General features: G+C 37.6%; 3 protein-coding genes across 3 annotated transcripts; 2 read left to right on the plus strand and 1 right to left on the minus strand.

Annotated features, from left to right (window-relative positions):
• Nucleotides 1–1253: 1253 nt before the first annotated feature.
• Nucleotides 1254–2276, plus strand: LOC133716792 (MYB-like transcription factor ODO1). The gene is made up of 2 exons (XM_062143449.1): nucleotides 1254–1552; nucleotides 1673–2276. Exons 1-2 carry the CDS (start codon nucleotides 1290–1292, stop codon nucleotides 2166–2168), a joined length of 759 nt encoding a protein of 252 aa, XP_061999433.1. The 5' UTR covers nucleotides 1254–1289; the 3' UTR covers nucleotides 2169–2276.
• Nucleotides 2277–6215: 3939 nt separating this feature from the next.
• LOC133713738 (probable serine/threonine protein kinase IRE) lies at nucleotides 6216–13199 on the minus strand. The gene is made up of 16 exons (XM_062139771.1): nucleotides 12679–13199; nucleotides 12491–12558; nucleotides 12204–12380; nucleotides 10774–12099; nucleotides 10121–10293; nucleotides 9665–9914; nucleotides 9408–9500; nucleotides 9186–9326; nucleotides 8977–9069; nucleotides 8076–8363; nucleotides 7822–7910; nucleotides 7565–7616; nucleotides 7426–7482; nucleotides 7184–7339; nucleotides 6844–6924; nucleotides 6216–6693 (listed from the first exon to the last, which is right to left on the minus strand). Exons 1-16 carry the CDS (start codon nucleotides 13082–13084, stop codon nucleotides 6607–6609), a joined length of 3537 nt encoding a protein of 1178 aa, XP_061995755.1. The 5' UTR covers nucleotides 13085–13199; the 3' UTR covers nucleotides 6216–6606.
• Nucleotides 13200–14218: 1019 nt separating this feature from the next.
• On the plus strand, nucleotides 14219–19854 carry LOC133715213 (mitochondrial intermediate peptidase, mitochondrial). Its single transcript, XM_062141621.1, has 17 exons — nucleotides 14219–14449; nucleotides 14522–14603; nucleotides 14695–14747; nucleotides 14874–14928; nucleotides 15041–15179; nucleotides 15271–15325; nucleotides 15756–15978; nucleotides 16156–16251; nucleotides 16925–17044; nucleotides 17156–17281; nucleotides 17465–17620; nucleotides 17726–17842; nucleotides 18219–18344; nucleotides 18434–18501; nucleotides 18768–18903; nucleotides 19020–19179; nucleotides 19562–19854. The coding sequence occupies exons 1-17, from the start codon at nucleotides 14265–14267 to the stop codon at nucleotides 19807–19809; spliced, it is 2145 nt and encodes a 714-aa protein (XP_061997605.1). The 5' UTR covers nucleotides 14219–14264; the 3' UTR covers nucleotides 19810–19854.
• Nucleotides 19855–20258: the final 404 nt, after the last annotated feature.

Here is a 20258-nt window from a genome sequence, read left to right on the forward strand (position 1 = left end):
GTGAAGCTAGCAAGAACCACAACTATGGCTTGAGTGTGGTGACGATATAGGTGATGGAGTGCTGAAGTAAGAGTGAGAGAAGTGAGAACACGACACGTGGAAAATAATATTGAATTAAAAACAAATTGAAAAGGAAAGAAATAGAAAGGTAAATGCCATAAAAAATTAAACAAAATGGGAACATAAGAAAATGGGATGATCAAAGTTGAGGTTAGGTCCCAGGCACATTTCTGTGAGGGCTGTTCACAAACACCTGGTGGGTGCACTACTCCACTCTATTTCCTTTGGGCCTCCCCTCCCTTTCCCTTTTACCAAGCGCGTGACTCCACGCGCCACAGAATTTTATTATTTATGTTGTTTATATTTATTTTTATATGAATTTTGGGTCAATATAAATTGTTTGTTATTGTGGAATTCGAATCATTTGGACAAAGGCATGCACCGCCCCAGTCATTTTCTTGTCATGAACTCATCATCATGGACAGTGCAAGTGGAGTGACACCCTTGGGAAGGACCTTTTTGTTGGGCATGCTTGTGCCTTTGGGACCAAAATTTCTCTAAACCATATATGTTTTTCTTTGATTCATCAACAAAAGCAAATGAAATTATATCTATATATGTATCTATAATGATCTCTAAAGAAAAAAAATACATTATCATCTTATCAATGAAGACACTTTGTAATAAAAATGGGAATGTATAATAGTTGATTAGCAAAGACCCTACTGCTACTACATAGAATAGTAAAAGCACCGTTTTGGGCTCTTTACATTATATATCATATACGTTGAGTAGATGTAGTAGAGCATCGAGTACAAAAGTCGAGATTAATGAATTAAATCACATTTGCTGGTTGTTTAGGGTATGAAAGAAAATTGTCTTTATTGATTTTTCATTAAATACGAAGTTAGCAAGAATTTAAATTTATTGAATCAGTCATTTTTTATACTTCAAAAGAAATTATTCATTGACATTATCGAAAAATTATTTCCGAAAAGGGATACAATAGATTGCACTTACCCATGAAGATATGCATAATATATGCCAAAGGAAGAAAAATGATAATACCATGGTAACTGTCGGTGTTAGTTTGGCCCAAGAATCAGTTGTGTCACACACGCATAAATGTCAAGCGTGAGACTAGTACATTCTTTTTCATCTTTTTCTGATTTCTCCTAAAAGCTAGGCAGTCACTACTCACCAGTATATAAAGGTGGGTGAGTGGGGCTTAGGCTCTCTTGGAGTTGCACAGATTAGTGCAAAGCTAAGCAAGGTACCAGCACAAGGTGATGGGCAGGCAACCTTGTTGTGACAAGCTTGGCGTCAAGAAAGGTCCATGGACAGCCGAGGAAGACAAGAAACTAGTGAACTTCATCCTCACTCATGGCCAATGCTGCTGGCGCGCCGTCCCCAAGCTCGCGGGTCTGCGCCGCTGCGGCAAGAGCTGCCGCCTCCGCTGGACTAATTATCTTCGGCCCGACTTGAAGCGAGGGCTACTCAATGAAGCTGAGGAGCAGCTTGTTATTGACCTCCATGCTAGTCTTGGCAATAGGTTCTCTCTCCTTTTGCTCACTTCATTTCTTGTCATCATGTACTTTAACTATAGCCTAGCTAGCTACCTTAATTTCTTAGCTAATTAGTATAGTTGTGGATTGTGATTTTTGTTGTGTAGGTGGTCTAAAATTGCAGCAAGACTGCCTGGAAGAACAGACAATGAGATCAAGAATCACTGGAATACACACATCAAGAAAAAACTTATCAAGATGGGGATTGATCCAATTACTCATGCGCCTCTCCAAAAACAAGTCACTACAACCCCACAAGAAACGCCTTGTGAAGCCAATATTCAACAAAGTATGAACATCCCGGAGCATGGAGTCTCTGGCAACGAAAATGGCAGCTCTGCAACTGAGAATTCCTCAAGCAATGAAGCTCAGTCACTAATTGAGGTCAATGCCAATGGTGACGATGACCCTTTGGTGAGATACATATTATCCGATTATTCCGATACATTTCTCCAGGATTGGTCATGGAATTTTCCGGTTGTGGAAGACAATTACAGTGATCTTGGCTTGTCTTCAACTTCATCAGAGGATAGCTCAACTTGGTTTATGGACTGCAAGGATTTTGGGGTTGAGGATTTCGAGCTTGGAAATTGTATCAATTAATAACAGGAACATGTTCATATTATATGCAGTACTATAACACATGGGTGGTATGCATTATGCAATCCCCAGATAGTTTACCTAGCAATGTGAAAAAAATTTGACACTTCACTATTCTGTCTGATAAATGATGAGATTGGAGAAAGAAGAGACCCATCTATTTGTTTAACAAATCACTTTATCATCTTAAGCTCACTTCAGCACTACGATAATTTTTTTTTTTTTTTTTGGATAGAAGCACTTCGATAATTTTCTATCCTTGAAAAGTTCCCACTAAACACAAAGTGGAATACATGTAATTTAAAATCTAGGAAAAGTTCTAAACCAGCCAATGCCATCAAAACTAGGGTTTGGTTGGTAGGTTGTCCTATTGCAAAGTACATGATAGCTTTTGTAAAAAGTTATTAACCTCAGTATCGAAACAGAGATTGAGTAGGTACCAACGTACTCTAAGCTAAGCATCACATAACCACAAAAAGGACCACATCTATTAACAAATGGCCAAAGTATATGAAACTTTTAGTATTTCTAGTATGATTAATTATATAAAAATGAAGATAAAGGTTTTAGAGAATCATCGGTTGATCCAAAGAATATCTTGCACCTCACCCTTCTCTCATACTGTTGCAACTGTATGATGACCCTCTTAATAACTTAAACGTACGAATACAGTCAACTAAACACTATAATTAGACTCTGTCTATAATTGGATCATGGTTGAATGAAATTCAATTTTTTTTTTTTAAACGCGATTACCTTCAAACTTTAATTAATAAAACTGCTGAATACAATGATGGAGACATAGTGTTGAAAACTCAAATTACAAACGTCAGAGCATCTCGAATAATAAAGAGGCTCCACAAATCCTAAGTATTCCACAATACATCAACTAGTAAGACTTGTCATAATAGCAATTTAAACAACTCTATTTGCTTACAATAGTGACATACCGGAAATTCATTTTTTTAAAAATAAAATAGACAGTCAAATTGTTAACTTCTTAAAAATTTTAAGGTGAGACATCAATTATTGAAAGATAAGCCAAAATTGTTGCAAACATGGCTATAAATTAGAAGTTTAATTTTCTCTTTTCATATCCCTATCCCATAACTTTTGTGGATGACATTTCATTCTCATATTGTTTTTTATTTTACCTTGGCTTTTATAGGCATACAATTTTATTTACTATCAATACCTTTATGGATTAGGTATATATGCTACTAAAATTATTTCAAGTATACAACAAAAGCAACACTAAAAAGCTATTAGCACTTTTAATTGTAATATAACTTTTTAAAGGGAAAGAGGTAGTTCATTTTGGCTTTATATGATTGTGTATTATGTAAATAAATTTAAGTGGGAAATAAAATATATCAACCATACCAGAATTTAGAGCACCATAGTCATATAACACATTTTCAATCACTTTCTTTCCTTTCAAACACGTTGTTTTAGTTTGGCTTTATATGCACCTCACAAGTAAAAACAATATTTGATGATTGTATAAGTTACAAAGAGATGGTCTGTCTAAATCTTGACATGATTCGCATGAAACAAACATTTCGGAAATAACAAATCCCTAGTTTAAAAATTAAAATACACGTGTTTTCTTGTTTTCTAAGAACTAACCCAATGTAGAGAGAAATGACAAATTTACCTTCAGCCTAATTAAACAATTACATCTAATGTCACTTTCCTCTCTCTCTCTCTCTCTCTCTCTCTCTCTCTCTCTCTCTCTCTCTCTCTCTCTCTCTCTCTCTCTCTCTCTCTCCAGTACGATCCCGTAGCCGGTTGGCCTTGCCTTTGACTCATCTCGGCAGCAGGAAGCGGAGACCGGTCATCTCCGATCCAAACGTTCGGCCATGGCGGATTGGCGGCGACTTGCAAGAACGGGAAACTAGAACTCCTCCTCATCTCCGTTGCTCATCACATCCACAGATTTGACTCTGTCCTCCGTAAGCTGTTCCGGTGCTTCTGAGTAGCTATGAAGCACAAGAAGCAGGGGCGTAGCTACATGGTAGGCTATCTAGGCTGTAGCCTAGACAGGATTTTGGCCTAAAAACCCTTTAAGTATATGTATATTTCCCTTCAAGACTTGACATTTTGTGTTCTGCCATTCTGGGTCTTCGTTTTATGCGTCAACTTTGCAGGTAATGGAACTACAGCTGCAATCCTTCTTTGACAACTTTGATCCCTGAGCTGCTGCTGCTAATTTTCATCAAAGTAACTAGCTGTTATTGTTGTTGGGACGTATTTGTTTTTAGATAAAAAGTTGGTTGGCTAAAAGATCTTACAAATTTCAACTTGGAAAACCTTGACATTGAAGTTGGTTGCTTTAACGGCTTCTCTATGCAGTACACCAATGCTGGCCAGTGCTAGGATATGTAGCAACGTCCAAGGTATAAGGAAAATGTTTAATTATTGGCATCTCTGTTTATAAGTAGAATAGTAGATAGATACATAACAATGATCATTTTAATACAGGTGCTTGACTATTGCTTGATAGACTGATGTTGTTTTCCATCTAGGTTTTATATTTTTAAGTTCTTTTCAGGCCTTATTAGTTGTTCTGATTTACTTATGTCTAACAAGTTTGTCTACTTGTATCTTTAAATTCATGATTTTTGGCTTCAAAGGTCATCATCCATGTAAAGAACAGCAGAGCACAAAAGTACACATGTAATCTTACATGCTATTAATAAGTGAACTATTTTCTTTTGTAGGTTGAGATTCAAGAGAAGTTGGCAAAAATGGTTGCAGTTTAAAGGCAAAAAGACTTTGGACTAACATGATTGCAGTTTCAAGGTTTGCTCAAGTGCTCAACTTGTTGCGTTATATCGTTCCTATTTATATTGTAAAACTGTATGTAGTGCTCTTTAGTTAGTTTATTGTTGTTGTACCACAAATATGTGCTTGTAGTTTTTAATTTACGGGGTTTGGTTCCCCCCCCCCCCCCCCCCCGCCGTTGTACGTTTTGATTGAAAATAATAAGGGCGTGAGGATGAGCCTCCCACTGGGTTCCAAACCTCATAAAAGTTATATATAGAAAAAATTCTAAAACTTTTGTGCTCTTCTAGTTAAATTAGCCTAGATAAGTTTAGGATCCTAGATCCGCCAGAAGGCGAATCGAAGTTAGTCATCAACGGAGACATCGATTGGAATCGGTGTCGTTCCGGCTGACGGAGACATCGACAACAGTGACTTGGACTTGTGTTTTTGATACAGAGATTGAAGAAGAAGAAAGGAGTTAGTCACCTTGAACCGCTCTACCCCCTTCAACATCTCGTCGGTGTCCAGCTCTTGACATGGGTGCCCAGAGCATTTTCTAGGTGCCCAAATTAGTTTTTTTTTTTGGCAATAGACGTCTATTGGAGAACAATATACATTTTTAAATTTATATATATATATATATATATTCTTATTAAGGGCAATAAACCTTTCCCGCGACCTATAAAATCTCCAACAACCTCTTTGGAGACCTCCGGCGAGATTTTCAAAAAAATCCGATGGGCAGTCGCCAGTGATCAAACTTTTGCCAGAATCCTGCGACCGGATTCCGGCAAAAGTTGGCCGGAATCCGGCAGCTAATGACGGGACTCCGGCGAAGTCTCCTATGGTTTCTCTCTCTGTCTCTCTCTCTCTCTCTATGTAACAAAGGAGTGACGGTGAAATAATCTAAAAAAAAAAAAAACTCTATAGGGTATTAGGGAAGACCTCCTTAGAGGGTTTTGGGTAAGGGGGGATTAAAAAAACTTAATGAGGTAAGAGAGAAAAAAATCTCTGGAATTGATGTAAATGGACAAAATCCCAAAAAAAAAAAAAAAAAAAAAACCCAAACGCGTCCTTGTTTCACTTGCCGTTATTCTCTTACATCAGCATTCCACAACCTCCACTTTGTATTCTTTACGGCGTATTATACAGCATAGCTTTATCTTACTGCTGGGTTTACGAATTAATGAATTATAAGCAAAGCGATCAGAGGCATTCTAAATTTCCAGCTAATGGTCGAGTTGCTCTTAGACAACAAGATATATATGAGAAAGAATATGATTGCCTACCTGCCGATTTTGAAGAGCTCACTAACAAAACAAGGGTACAAAATTTTCTTCTACTGAAACGATATATACAAGAAACTCGCGCGGTTAAGACTGAAAAGAAAAGGCAAAAAGAAAAAAACTAAACAAGATCATTTGCAGTGGAATGAAATGCAACGAAATAAGTGGATCACACTAACTAGACTAGCTTCAAAATCAGCCTACCTTTGCCTTCAGGAAGAACAACTGTTATTCACCGAATGGATGAGGCACTTACTGAACCATTCAAGTCAAAAGACTTTCTTCAACAAACTATATTTGAAGACATGCAGGTGATAGTAAGCTGATACTGAGAGCACTAGGTTGGAGCCTATAGGGGTTAAAAGCTTAGAGCAGAATTTCTATTGTCATGGAACAGATGACTTGGAGGCTTCTGGTGACTCCTTGGTCTTCACGACAAGATCATAATTGATGGAAGCCAGCTGAGACAAGTTCTGAGAACAGAAGATGTAAAATTTTCAGCTCGAATTGGAATGCAATAAGGTGAGTTAAAGAGCTATCTACACAAACAACTATCATTTCATTTCTATATGGCATCTTTTTAGTCTTAAAGTAGAGAATGTAACTTACGTCAGACCCCTTACCTTAAATGAGAAATTACTAAATGAGTACTGCACATCAAGGGCCGGAGCACTGAAGTCCGCCAAACTACCACACTCATCCCCCTGTATAATAAGAGATATAGATGGTCAGGCAGCCAAATTAGTAATGTCACTAGGCTGTACAAGAGCCAAACTTGGATCAGATGGTTGATTTAACAGGCATTTAACAGCCCAATTAATAAATTTCAATGCATCATTGTTAAAGGCTTTTCGAGTTTACTTCCAAATCAGTTCTTTGGGGGCATGCTTGTAGTCCATGTAATTTCATATCAACTCTATGTGCATTTAAGATTAAAAATTATAATATATAGAAGCATCTTACGTCTTCATCTAGATAATATGAACCAGTACTGCTGCATGTTTCAGTCAGGTCATCGAAGTCACTGCCTCCATTAACATGCTCATCTTCTGGATTCCATATGTACCGGCTCATGAAATAACTTGTATCATGTACATCTGTTGAAGGTATGAACATAGCCTGCAGCCAATAAAAGTACTCTTAAATATCACAGATTTATAAACAATCATAATTTCAAAACTTCAACAAAGCTAACTTGAAATGACCTTCTGCCTTGCAAGTGTATCCCAGTTAATATCCTTGAAAAAAGTATGTTGCTTCACCTGCCAGAGAAGTCCGAACACTTATTTTAATCATCATCATGACTTGCATGTAATCTCTGTCAATAGTTAATCAACAAATTACCTCCCTAGCACCTGTTGCTCCAAGTCTTTGAACTGGGTTTTCAGTCAGTAATCTGACAAGGAGTGTAGAGGTAAAGTAAGAGCAATGAAGATATACTGTCTTGAAAAATGAGAGGATTGCAGGTATTTTTAATCCAACAAAAGAGTTCTTTTATATGAAAAGGCTGATTGACAAAATTTGCCTAATGTCAGAAATTCACACTAGTGTTGTAACTAGTACATCCAGAAAATGCACAGATCTCTTCATATTATTCTTACTGGTCAATTAAGTCATATGCTTCGTTGCTCATCTCCTCAGGTACCTTAGGCCAGGGGATATCTCTGTTTATTATATTGTTGAAAATTTGCTGCAATAAAGAGGATCTATAAGTACATTGTCAAATTTCTCCCCCATGATTATGACTTGAAAAGAATTAAGAAAATTCACAGTTCTAAGAATCAGAAGAATTCATTCACATGTTCAGGAGTCAATGATACACAGTAAAAAGTGTTCTGAAATTTGGATCCACTACCTGTGGATGTTCTGCATTGAATGGTGGAATGCCAACAAGTAGCTCAAAAAGTATAACACCCACAGACCACCAATCAGCAGTTGCACTATGTCCCATGCCAAGAAGTATTTCAGGTGCCAAATAATCGGGGGTGCCAACAACTGAATGTTTTTGACGCTGTGACCTCTGAGATGAAGATTGACTTTTTGGTTCATCGTCTCCAACAAAACCAGTATCACCAACAGATGGACCTGCTAAGTCATCAGTGCTGCTGATTAGACCAACCTTGGAGAGCCCAAAATCTGTCAACTGTAATATATAGTAGTACATTAGCAGTTGTGAGAGGGAACAAGTAAAGTCTTCATGGTAGATGCATAAACTTCACTTCCTGAACATGTTGGAATTCAAGGAAGAAAATATAGATGCCATAAGAAATTCTGACAAAACAGAAGGTAGTTTCCATGTAGTGCATAGATTAAATCAACATCATGAATAAAAAATGAAGGAAGCAAGTCAAGCAACTATAAATGCTATAAGAAATTTCTATAAATCAAGAAAAATTCATCAATACTCAGTCAAACCAAAATTGTTTATCAGGGATTCAGGGAAAGCAACTTTCACTGATGAGAACCTGTCATTAAATAAAACTAAAAAGAGAAACAAAGCCAAGTATGCTTGAAAATACAATATAGAAAAACTAACAGTCTAACATGAAATTATTCATCTATTTTCCCCTAAGTTCAGGTTGTTAGAGGTTGCTTTTGTTTGATATAAACATCCCTTAACTTACTAGAATGTAAGATGCAAAATTAAATTGATGGTGATAGAAGGCCAGAATGCTCATACTATTGCCAAATGTATCTTCAGCTATTTACAAAAGGACATCCGTAACATTCAAGAACTAAAACAACAAGATATTGACCTTGATGTGACCATCTTGACCAATCAACAAGTTGTCTGGCTTCAAGTCTCTATGAATAACATTTAATGAATGCAGATACTCCAAAGCAAGAACCTGAAGAAAAAATAGGATATCAGTCATGCTTTATACCATCAATGAGTATGAGAAACTTTTAGAGTGAACATAGAAATATGAATCTGGAGAGGTGAAGAAGATTAGTATGTCCTTACAACTTCTGCAATATATACACGGGCCATATCTTCATCTAAGCAGCCTAGATTTCTCAATAAAGAGTAAAGATCTCCACCATTTAAGTACTCCATGACCAGATAAAGATTTTCCCTGCATGTGAAGGAATAGAAAAATCGGACCTGTTCATCATTAGGAGTGTCAGATTGATGTCCAGTTGTAATGCATTCTTAGTGTACTAACACATTTTGAGGCTCACTCACCACAAAAGGATTGCGGACCAAAATAAGGATGTTACGCTCTGCCAAAATACTTTCAACTGCATTCTTACGAATCATATCAGCCTTCTTTAATACCTGAAAAAAATGTTCCACCATAATGAGTTGTGAAAACACTGTCTCAAGCTTACATGCAGAAAACAGCAAATAAGTCCATGGCCTTAATTTTGCTTCCTTTTCATATGGCATGCAAAAGGAACAGCGTACAGTTTTTCATCCATATTATGTAAAATTAAGCAGACCTTTATAGCAAATAAGTCACCAGTCGCTCGTTTTCTGGCAAGAAAAACTCGTCCAAATGCACCCCTGCTTATTGGTTTTATTATTTCAAAATCTTCAATAGATGTTCGATCCTTAGAAGACGGATTGATGGGGCTGGTACGTAGACTACGAACTGTATCATCTTCCACTGAACTTTCTTCGTCTGCCATACCATTTGATGAATCCAATTTCTCATCTTCTATCTGCCCACAAAGATGTACATATTTTTCCCTGTACAGTTCAAAATTGATACAATCAGAGATGCTTTTAAGATATTAAATTAATCATTCATTTGAGAAAACATGAAAAGTATAATAGGTATAGAAGCTAAAAGTTAGATTATTTTGTTAATGGCCAAATTGAGGCAACCTTTGAGAAAATTTACATTTGCACAAACCACAAAACATATGCAGTAATACAGTTTGACTTCAACTCACTGCAATAATTTTTCAATACGTCTTCCAAACGTCTCTACAACAAGGGCATCCACCTTCCTGTCCTGGATAGCATATTTTAGGTCTTCTAGTCGGTCAAGCATATACTCCAATGCACTATAGTCACAATTGCTAACATTTGCAACAGAACGAGCAATATCCAGTAGCTTGTGTATCTGTCAATCCATGGTCTGATTATTATATGAACATCATAACATAAAGGTCATGAAATTTCCAATAAAAGAAATCAAATGATGAAACTAGTCTGTAAAAGTCATTAATATATCTATATAACGGAATAAAACAAAGGCGACAAGCCACAAGACTAAGCATATATAAACTGACATGCTAGCCACGAAACAGCACAAGAGCTGCACTGTACAGATGTAGTTAGAAACTTAGAAGGTGAAAAGAACTATTAACTTGAATGTAAGTAAAACCTGTGAAAAGAAAGAAAAAAATACTAAAATAAAAAAATAAAAAAATAAAAAAGAAGATTTTTATGACAGCCAGAGGGCATCAAAAAGTGCATTCGCAGAACTTTCAGTTGCAGAGTAATTCTAGAAACATATGAGAGAGAGTACTGCGTCCAAGTTTGAGAGAAAAAGAAGTATAACCAAAAAACTACCGGCTGATGGAAAATGTAAGCATGGCACCTGCTGACAATTCTCAAGTTCTGGTATTGTTCCCCTTCCACTCAACAGCATTTCAATATGAGTGGTTCTAGGTGTTAAAAGTGGCGATCTTGGAGTGGAGCTTCCCGCTGATGAGGTTCTGGTTCCTTGTTCAGGTGTCAAAGCAGAACGTGCGTCACATGACATGTCAGGCATAATATTAATATCTTCCATGACAAAAGAATTGTCAGCATCAGGAACACAATCAAGCATGTCTTCAGGGAAACGAGGCAATTCATTTCGTTTAGGTGATAAGTCATCTAAATCTTCATGGATACTTTTTTTTCTTTTGGCAATAAAATCTTCATGGATACTTGATGGATACACTTTTGCAGCATCAAAACTTGTCTCTTGTGTATCAACATTTTTTGTTGTCCGAGATTCCATTATCCTTTCAAGAGCTTCAGCAACTCTTTCAAGTCTTTCATTCACAGTTAAGCCCTTCAAGTCACATCTGTCAGCAATTGTACATATTCGAGAGTGCTCCTCTACGTGGACAGTTGGTATTTCAACCTCACATATCCGACAGATCATCAAATTCTCATATGTAACATTTTGCTGCTCCCCAATTGAAACCCAAGATACTCTTTGTGCACTTGTGGACATCTTTGAGTGTTCATGATGGGATGATGGAGTATCCAGATTTTCTTTGGCATGCAAACTTTCTGATTTGTCCTTCGATGGTGTATCAACAGAATCAGGTACTTTCTGCTTTTTCTCAGCAGCCGATGGAAGTTTTTTCCAAGATGACATCCTATAGCTACCAGTGGATTCAACGCTCTTGGCAGTGCTAACCTCCACACCATCAGCTCCACTAGCTATTTCTTGCTCACGAGACTTCTTGGGCTTCTCGTTTGCATCTTTCCCACTCAGTGGACCACTAAACTTCTGTTCTGCACCGTCCAAAATTTGTTCTGGATAAACACCAAGGTCACTGAGCTGGTGAAGACTAAGAATGTGCTCTTCCTCATAACCACTCTCTTTCTGGAACTGCACAAGCCGTGTGCACCGAGTAAGAATAAAAAGAAGACGAGTATGGGCTTGTTTCAGGGCCCCCATTGGTAGCTCTTGACGCCGGTCATCCAACTTCTGTACAATGCCTTCACACTTGATCCAAAATTCGTTAGGAGACATCTTTGCACACTGCCGGGCAATAACTAGCAAATCCTCAAAATTCTCTTTCCATTCAGGGTGAGACTCTGAAGACATTTCAAGTATACCCACCAAATCACCGGCAAATGCACCCAAATCAACATCAACCTCATCCTTCAACCTCTCAAATCTTGCCCTGAGCGCCACTAAAACCTCCTAAAATTTTCCGAGCAGCCACAAGATTTAATCAAGATTAGGCGGAAAAATCAAAATTCTGAAAGGCATAAACAAAATACATACACAGGTGAAGGTAATGTCACCTCCATATGCCCGAATGCACGGGACTTCCACACCGGAAATGGTCTAACTCCTTTGGAATTTAGTTCATGAGAGAAACTCTTGATGTCAGGTGTTCTCTTCTTTCGTCCACTCGTAACTCGCAGTATTGCCTGAAACCTAGGCGACTGCATTTCCTTTGTAAGACCAGCTTGACCACCCTGCCAATAATACAATACATACAACCACATTGCGGTCAAGCTCATGAGCTACCTACATTTCACCAACCTAACTATTTTCTAAGCAAAAATTCATTCAAAATTTCATTTACCTCCAACACAGGATTGAGTGGCGATGGAGTTCTCAGCGATTTTGATTGACTCGAGTGCACATATTTCACTATAAACACATTGTAAATATTTGCCAAATTAATTTCAAAATTGAAAAAAAAAAAAAAAAAAAATCCTGAACTCATATTGATCCAATTTTACAGAAAAGCTAAAACATCGAAATTCAGACCTGGTTGGGGCTTTGACTTGACCGTGTAGTTCATATTATTCGCTTCCTCGCCGGGAATTAGAGACTCGCCGGCGGAGGAAGAGAACCGGAGCGGTGACGGCGCCGATCGAGTCCGTATGTGATTGAGCCCTAACGACGCAGCCAATAGGATCGGCGTGGTCTCTCTACGTTCCCTAAAATCATCGTTGTCGTCGTCATCTTCATCATCGTCTCCCTCTTCGTCGCTTTGTTCGTTGACCTCGGCCAAATGCCTAGGGCTCCGGTGAATCGGAATGGGAGGAATCTTACGGAGCTTGGCTCTGGAGGGAGAAGGATGAGTCGGAGACGATGCGGCGGCGGGGTCTGCGTTGCCGGCGGCGGAGGTCGAGGTCAGAGGCGGTGGGTTTGGATTCGGATCGCTCGACATGGAGAGAAGGGTTCGGGTTTGGATTCGGGTTCGGATTCTTCATGGGAATTTGGGGGATTGAGAGAGAAAGATAGATTAGAGGGAGAGAGAAGGGAGGGTCAGTGTGTTGGGTATTATTTCGCGCGAAATGGGGAATGGAGCGTTAGAGAGTGACACGAATTATGTGTTTTCGGTTAAGGGGTTTGAAACGTGCTTCCCGCTAAGCATGTAATTGGCCGCGTTCCGCTGTGGTCGTGACTACCGTAATCGGATGGGGGTGTGGATCCTTGGTAATAAACGGATCATGAAGCCCACTACACATTGGGCTTTTTGTAGCCCAGCGAATAGGGCACCTGACATGATAAAATCAAGTCCTCAGAGTTAGATCAACTGCTTTGCCAAAAAAAAAAAAAAAAGAGTTAGATCTGATGGAGGGTTAAAAGTGAGTTACGATAGGTGAATTTCGAATAATCGATTGTTGGTTTGTGATTTGTACTCCTCAATTGTTAAGTTGGTCGATTTATTCTATGAATTCATAATGCTTGCTAATTGCTCCATACATTGTTAGTTTAGTGAACAACACATTGTTTGAACTAGGAATTCTAGACTGTTGCAGGAAACCATTGAGGAGTAGGAATTCTAGAGAAAGCTCAATGCTCACCTATTGCAGCTTGCAGTTGAAGTTTGAAGTTTGGCTAATTCATTTGAATTATTTTGGTGGAGGTAGAAATTCTTGGCCACTAAAGGTAGGCAATTCATTCATCTCTCCCTTTTTTGTTACCGTTCGAAGAAATTATCAAGCACGTCCGAGAGCACACTCGAGCTTTTCTTCAGTCTTTGGATTAGCCCAAATGGTGATGAATTAGTTGAAAATTCAATTACAAATTTACAATTAGGCTAGAATAGAGTTTTTTTTTTTTTTTTTCTTAAATCGAAAAAGTTAGCCGTATTATTAAATTTCAGCAAACAGAATAAAAATGACACAGCTACAATAATCATCAGAAGTAATCATTTTGCGGAGTACAAAATTAGATTACAATTTAGCTAGAATAGAGTTTTGATTATGCATGACAAAAGAAAAATAAATATTATTATGCTCTTCCTATCCAAATTCAGCGTATACCCGTATCCAAACCCGACCCGTACGGCACATATTAAACAGTCCACACGACGCCGTCACTCTAAACCCGCCCCGCCAACAATGCTCAGCCTCCTCCTCCGCAGCTCCGTCTCGAAGCTCCGGCTCCGACCCGCTAACATATCATGCAATTCGGACCCTCTCCCGACCCTTCGCAACTACTCCTCCACCGCCACCGGTCTCTATGGCTTCCGCCACTTAAACTCCCCCAAAGGCTTCCAACGCTTCGTCGACGACGCCATCGAAAGGTCCCTACAATTCAACAAACTATCTGCGGATTTCAATCGCAATCTAAAGTTTGATTAAATCTAATTTTTCAGGTCCGGCGAGCTGGTTGAGTTCATTTCCGGGATGCCTTCGTCTGCTGAGATAATCAAAGCCATGGATGAGATTTCTAACACAGTAAGTTTTGATAGTTACAGTTCTACAAGTTTACCGATCGGTTTTTACAGTGAATGAGCTAATTGCATTGTGTCATTGTTCAATTTGATAGGTCTGCTGTGTGGTAGACTCTGCAGAACTTTGTAGACATACTCATCCAAACAGGTTATTATTCTCTGAATTTTTCGGCTTTTTTCGATATTACATTTCTCTATTTGGAGGTATTTAGTTATTGTTTTTGTCGATTTGAGAGATTTCAATTTGGTTTTTTGGATACTTCAATTGTATCAGGGAATTTGTTGAAGAGGCAAACAAAGCTTCAATGAGGATTAATGAATATCTACATGTGAGGTGACGGTGAATCGTCTTCACTTTCTAGTGTTGTTGAATTTTTGTTCACAATTTTCTTGTGTAGTGAGCCATTGCCTGTGTCTGATTTGAATTTTTTTGTCTTATAGTACCTGAATACAAATCATACTTTGTTTGATGCCGTGAGAAAAGCTGAACAAGAGGGCCATTTGCTCACCAAGGAAGCTCAAAGGGCGGCACATTACCTCCGCGTTGACTTTAAGAGGGGTGGAATTCATCTTCCTGCTGGTATCGCACTCTTCATGTTGTTTTACAGTGCTGTTGCAGTAGGTTTTTTTTTTCGTTTGCAGGCTAATAACTTCTCTGTTTTGCTTTGCAGAGAAATTAGATAGTGTGAATCAGCTGAATATAAAAATTTCACAACTTTGCAAAGAGTAAGTGCAATATCATAATTTATCTTCACATTCACTTAATTGATTTTACTTCTCAGTACCAAAAATGAAAATGTTACCTCTCATTATATCATCCCTGTGTATTTATGTACTCCATGTGCATAATGATATGTAAATCACACTCAGAGTTTTCAGAACTGCTTCAGCATTTACAAAACACGTTTGTAGTATGATTAGTGCTACTTCACATCTATTCTGTTAGTAAGATGAGCTTTGGTCCATCCGGCCCATTTAATGTTAATGTTTTTAGCAGTTTAAATGTTGTTCACTTGTTTGTAAGTGGTGGTGGAGAATTTGGTTACCCTTCTTACTGATTCTGTCCTGTTATTTATTATTAATATTAGTATTGTTAATAAACAGTTTGCCTATGAGACTTTACTTTTCCTTTATATGAAATTCTTTCTGGGTTCAGGTTCAGTGAAAATATCATCATTGACCCAGGTACTGTGGATATATTTCCAGCATCACGTATGCCACAAAGTTTGCACCATCTTCTCAAGCCCATCTACCGATCCAGATCTGCAATTTCAAGGGAATCATTGGGGCACAGGGGTGCCATGAAAGAAAAGGGTTTTCGTATACCAACAGATCCAAACACTTTATCTTCTGTTCTCCAATGGGCTTCAGATGATGAGGTAACTTTGATGTTGAAAAAAGTATTCTTCCTGCTTTTTGAATCTTCAATGCAATAGGGAGTCAGGTCACTGCAATAGACTTAGATGAACTGAGCATAATGTGGAATGTACCTTCTAGAATTTGGAAACTAGCTTCAAACTCTGGATGAACTTTTTTTACTCTATATTTGCTTTCAGGTCAGGAAATTGGCATATATGAAAGGAAATTCTGTTCCTCATGCAAACCTTGGTGTTCTTGATAATCTTATAGCTACCCGCCATGAGCTAGCTCAGGTTAATTATCTCCCTTTTTAGTTCATGACAAATATCCTATATGGTGATGAACATAAATTATTTAGTAACAGGATGGCCAAAACGTTGTTGGGCTTTTTTCGTGCATTCAAATATAGCATGCTAGAGTGATTGCGTGTATTTTTAGAAGCAATCTCTAATACTGATGTACTGAATGACACTGTTTATATGAAACTTCAGTGATTGGGTGTGCCCATACTTGTACATCATTTATTCTTAGTTATGCATTGACTTTCACGATTTAGCATTATTTTTATTATAGGATGTTGTGTTCCTATTTTTCAGTGGTTCACTGGGATTGACATGAATGGTTGGTTAGTGGCGTAGACCATAAGGTGGGAGGGGTCCGTGTGTTCCCATAACCCCACAGGTCTAAATGTAGAATTGAATAATCAAATTGATTTGTATATGCTTATGGATTCTAAGATATCTTCCTTTCTGGAACGTTCCGAACTGCTCACATAAACATCTTCCCATCTTGATTGGTTATTTATTTTTTGAGGACTGATTTTAATACACACCTCTTATGACAATTTGTAAAAATTTATTGCTTCTAGGATTGTCTGATTTGCTGCAATAATGGATATGGTTTGATATAGGCTTTCAATTACATTTTCCACTTATCTGCATGCTTTGTTTTGATTGATAACTGCAGATAATGGGGTATAGATCTTATGCTGAATTTACGGTGAAACCTAACATGTCTTCATCACCAAAAGTTGTGATGTCTTTTTTGCAAGAGTTGAGCAAGATGGTTAGGCCGAGTGCTGATGAGGTATTAAGTCCTTTGTAAGACATTTATTTTGTTTGAAAGAATTTCTACTTTTTATTGGGCTCAAGATTAATTGAAGCTTTCGTCTACTAATGAGAAGTTACTTAACTTTAGGAGTTTAATAAAATTAAGGCCTTCAAGAGAGAAAAATGTGGTCAGACAGATGGAGACTTAGAACCTTGGGATGAGGCATACTACACAGCAATGATGAAGTCTTCTGCCTATGACTTTGACTCTTCAGTATGTTAGGCTCTCCTATTTGCTTTTCTTTCTTTTTATTACTATTTTTTATATTTGGAAAAGAAAAAAAAGCGACGGCAACATTTGCTTTCAATAATGTTTGTTGGATAGTGTCTCTTTGTGGGTACATCATACTGGGGGTTTGAAGCAAAGGAAGTTTTTTGACTTTCTTCCTCTATGCAGGTTGTAGCATCATACTTTTCTCTACCACAATGTATCGACGGTTTAAAAGTGCTGGTGGAATCTTTGTTTGGTGCAACGTTTCATAACGTGCCCATGGCACCAGGTGAATCATGGCATCCAGATGTGCTCAAAATGTCTCTCCATCATCCTGAAGAGGTATTTAATGGTTGATAATAGGTGTAAATGTCTGGATATCACTGTAATGATTTAGTTTTTCTTTATCTTCCCAATTGTTGACTAGGATATGCATGCTTATTACAGGGTGATTTAGGGTATCTCTACCTTGATTTGTACTCAAGGAACGACAAGTATCCGGGGTGTGCTCATTTTGCAATTAAAGGTGGCCGCAGTGTTTCAGAAACAGAATATCAACTTCCTGTATGTAAATAGACATATTTGCTCTAGTAGAGTTATGCTTCTTTACAATAAAACACCATATTCTTAGCTTTGTTAAACCATTGAAAATGGAACAAGAAGCAAACTAGGGACTCAAAATACTTCTTCTGAACCCTTAAAACATTTGTTAATCTTTTTTCTTTTTAACAACTTTGAAACATTTGTCACTATGGTGGATTTGCATTTGCTTTGGAGAAACTCTCATCCAAATTGAGTTCAGAAATTGATCCCTCTTTTTGAGGAAATGTCTGGATTGGGTTGGATGCTACTTTTCAAAATTATCAATTATTATTATTATTCAATGACTTTCTGTATCATGCATTAGTTCATTGGACACTAACTCTTATTTGTCTCACAGGTTGTTGCCCTTGTTTGCAATTTTTCTTCTTCACGTAATTCATCAACCGTGAGGCTAAATCATTGGGAATTGGAAACTCTGTTTCATGAGTTTGGGCATGCTCTTCATTCGTTGCTTTCAAGAACGGTATACTAGAAAATACCTTATGACTGGGAGGCCGGCTCTACTACCTCCATCTATTTATAAGTTCTTACATTTGTAATCTTTTCTTGTAGGACTATCAACACTTTTCAGGTACCAGAGTGGTTCTTGATTTAGCAGAAACACCATCCAACCTTTTTGAGTGAGTTGACGTTATTATTAGTCCATTATTCTTTATTAAAACATCTGATCAAAAAATTTAGTTGAATATTTTTATATTTGACATCAATCTTGTTTACGTGTCTGATTATCTAAAATTATCACATTTGGAGATGGTAGTCTAAAACTGTCTACTTTCCTTTGAGTTATAACCTTTTTTTTTCTGTTTTCAGAAGTCTTACAAATTATAAACTTCAAAATAGAATAGGTTGGTAATGACCCTAATAGTGATTCTTTTGATATGTGAAGGTACTACGCTTGGGATTATCGAGTTTTGAAGACATTTGCCAAACATTATTCAACCGGGGAAATCATCCCAGAGAAGTTAGTAGATTCAATGCAGGGTGCAAGAAAGATGTTTGCTGCCACAGATTTGCAACGTCAGGTTATTGACCAACGACCTTTGATAAACAATCGATGATCCCTTTATTTGTGAAGAGTACATGAAAACTACTGAAGGAATTTTAATCAATGTTTTCTTGCTGTGTTCCTGTTCATCAGGTTTTTTATGCCGCTGTTGATCAAACATTGTTTGGGGAACAACCAACCCCACCGACAAGTTCTATTGTTGAGGATCTGAAAAGAGAGTTTACTAGTTGGAAGCACGTGGAGGGCACAAACTGGCAGGCCCGATTCAATCACCTTCTGAATTACGGTGCAGGTATGCTGAAATTTTGCTAACATTTTGACTTTCTTTGAACTTAAGAAAGTCATTAGTGATGTTGAGATTACTAGAACTTCAGAACTTAAACAAGAAAACAAATTATTCTAAAAAAAAAATAAAAAAAAATAAATAAAAGGTACAAGATCAAGTCACATTGTAGTTATAAATCACTCCAAAGAATCAGGAATCTGATCATCATCAGATTGCTAGCATGTATCTAGAATCCACTGGTTGAATTTCAGTTATAATCCCTATCCCCAAATTTCACCAGTTTCATTTACTTATGAGCTGGAAGTTGAACCTTGTATAATTTATATCAGTGATACCCCTTCTTGTTCTGTAAAATTGTTCTTGGCTGATAAATGTACACTTCTTGCAGGTTATTATAGTTACTTGTATGCCAAATGTTTTGCTGCTACGATATGGCAGAAGCTGTGTCAGGAAGATCCACTCTCATTAACCACAGGAACCGCTTTAAGAACCAAATTCTTACAGCATGGCGGTGCCAAAGAACCAGATGATTTGTTAAATGGTCTTGTAGGAGATGGGATTCTAAGGGACTGTAATGGAGGATTAGTTCCTGATATTACCTGTCTTTGTAATGAAATGAAGTTTGAGAAGAGTTGAGAGAACGATTGAAATATATGTTAAACCGAAACAGGAGATTAGATCGGTGTGGTTTTGGATGGAGGCTCCTCACTTTAATGCAAATCGACTTGGAACCAAATCACCAATACAAGAGTGAAAATGTAAAACTGAATGATTTTGAAAAGGAAATTATACAAAATAAGGCATCTCCAGCCTCATCAAACTGGAGTGCCAGAAGCAAAGATGATTCTTAAACTGAAATCTCGGAGTGTAATGGGGTTTCCATTACTATCTCTAGGAACAAAATTACTTATTTGAGGTTTTCAGTGACAAAAATTTCGTTGGTAAAGATTTTTTTTTTTTTGTTAGACTTCGGCCTAAAAATGTCCTGGAAAGTATTGTGGCTTTCTGTTTTATTTTTGTTGGCAAAAGTTTGTCTCTTTATTTAAATTTATCTGTGGAAGGCTTTAACCAAGTAATAATACATC

The sequence above is a fragment of the Rosa rugosa genome, chromosome 6, assembly GCF_958449725.1.
Source record: "Rosa rugosa chromosome 6, drRosRugo1.1, whole genome shotgun sequence".
NCBI classification, from domain to species: domain Eukaryota; kingdom Viridiplantae; phylum Streptophyta; class Magnoliopsida; order Rosales; family Rosaceae; genus Rosa; species Rosa rugosa.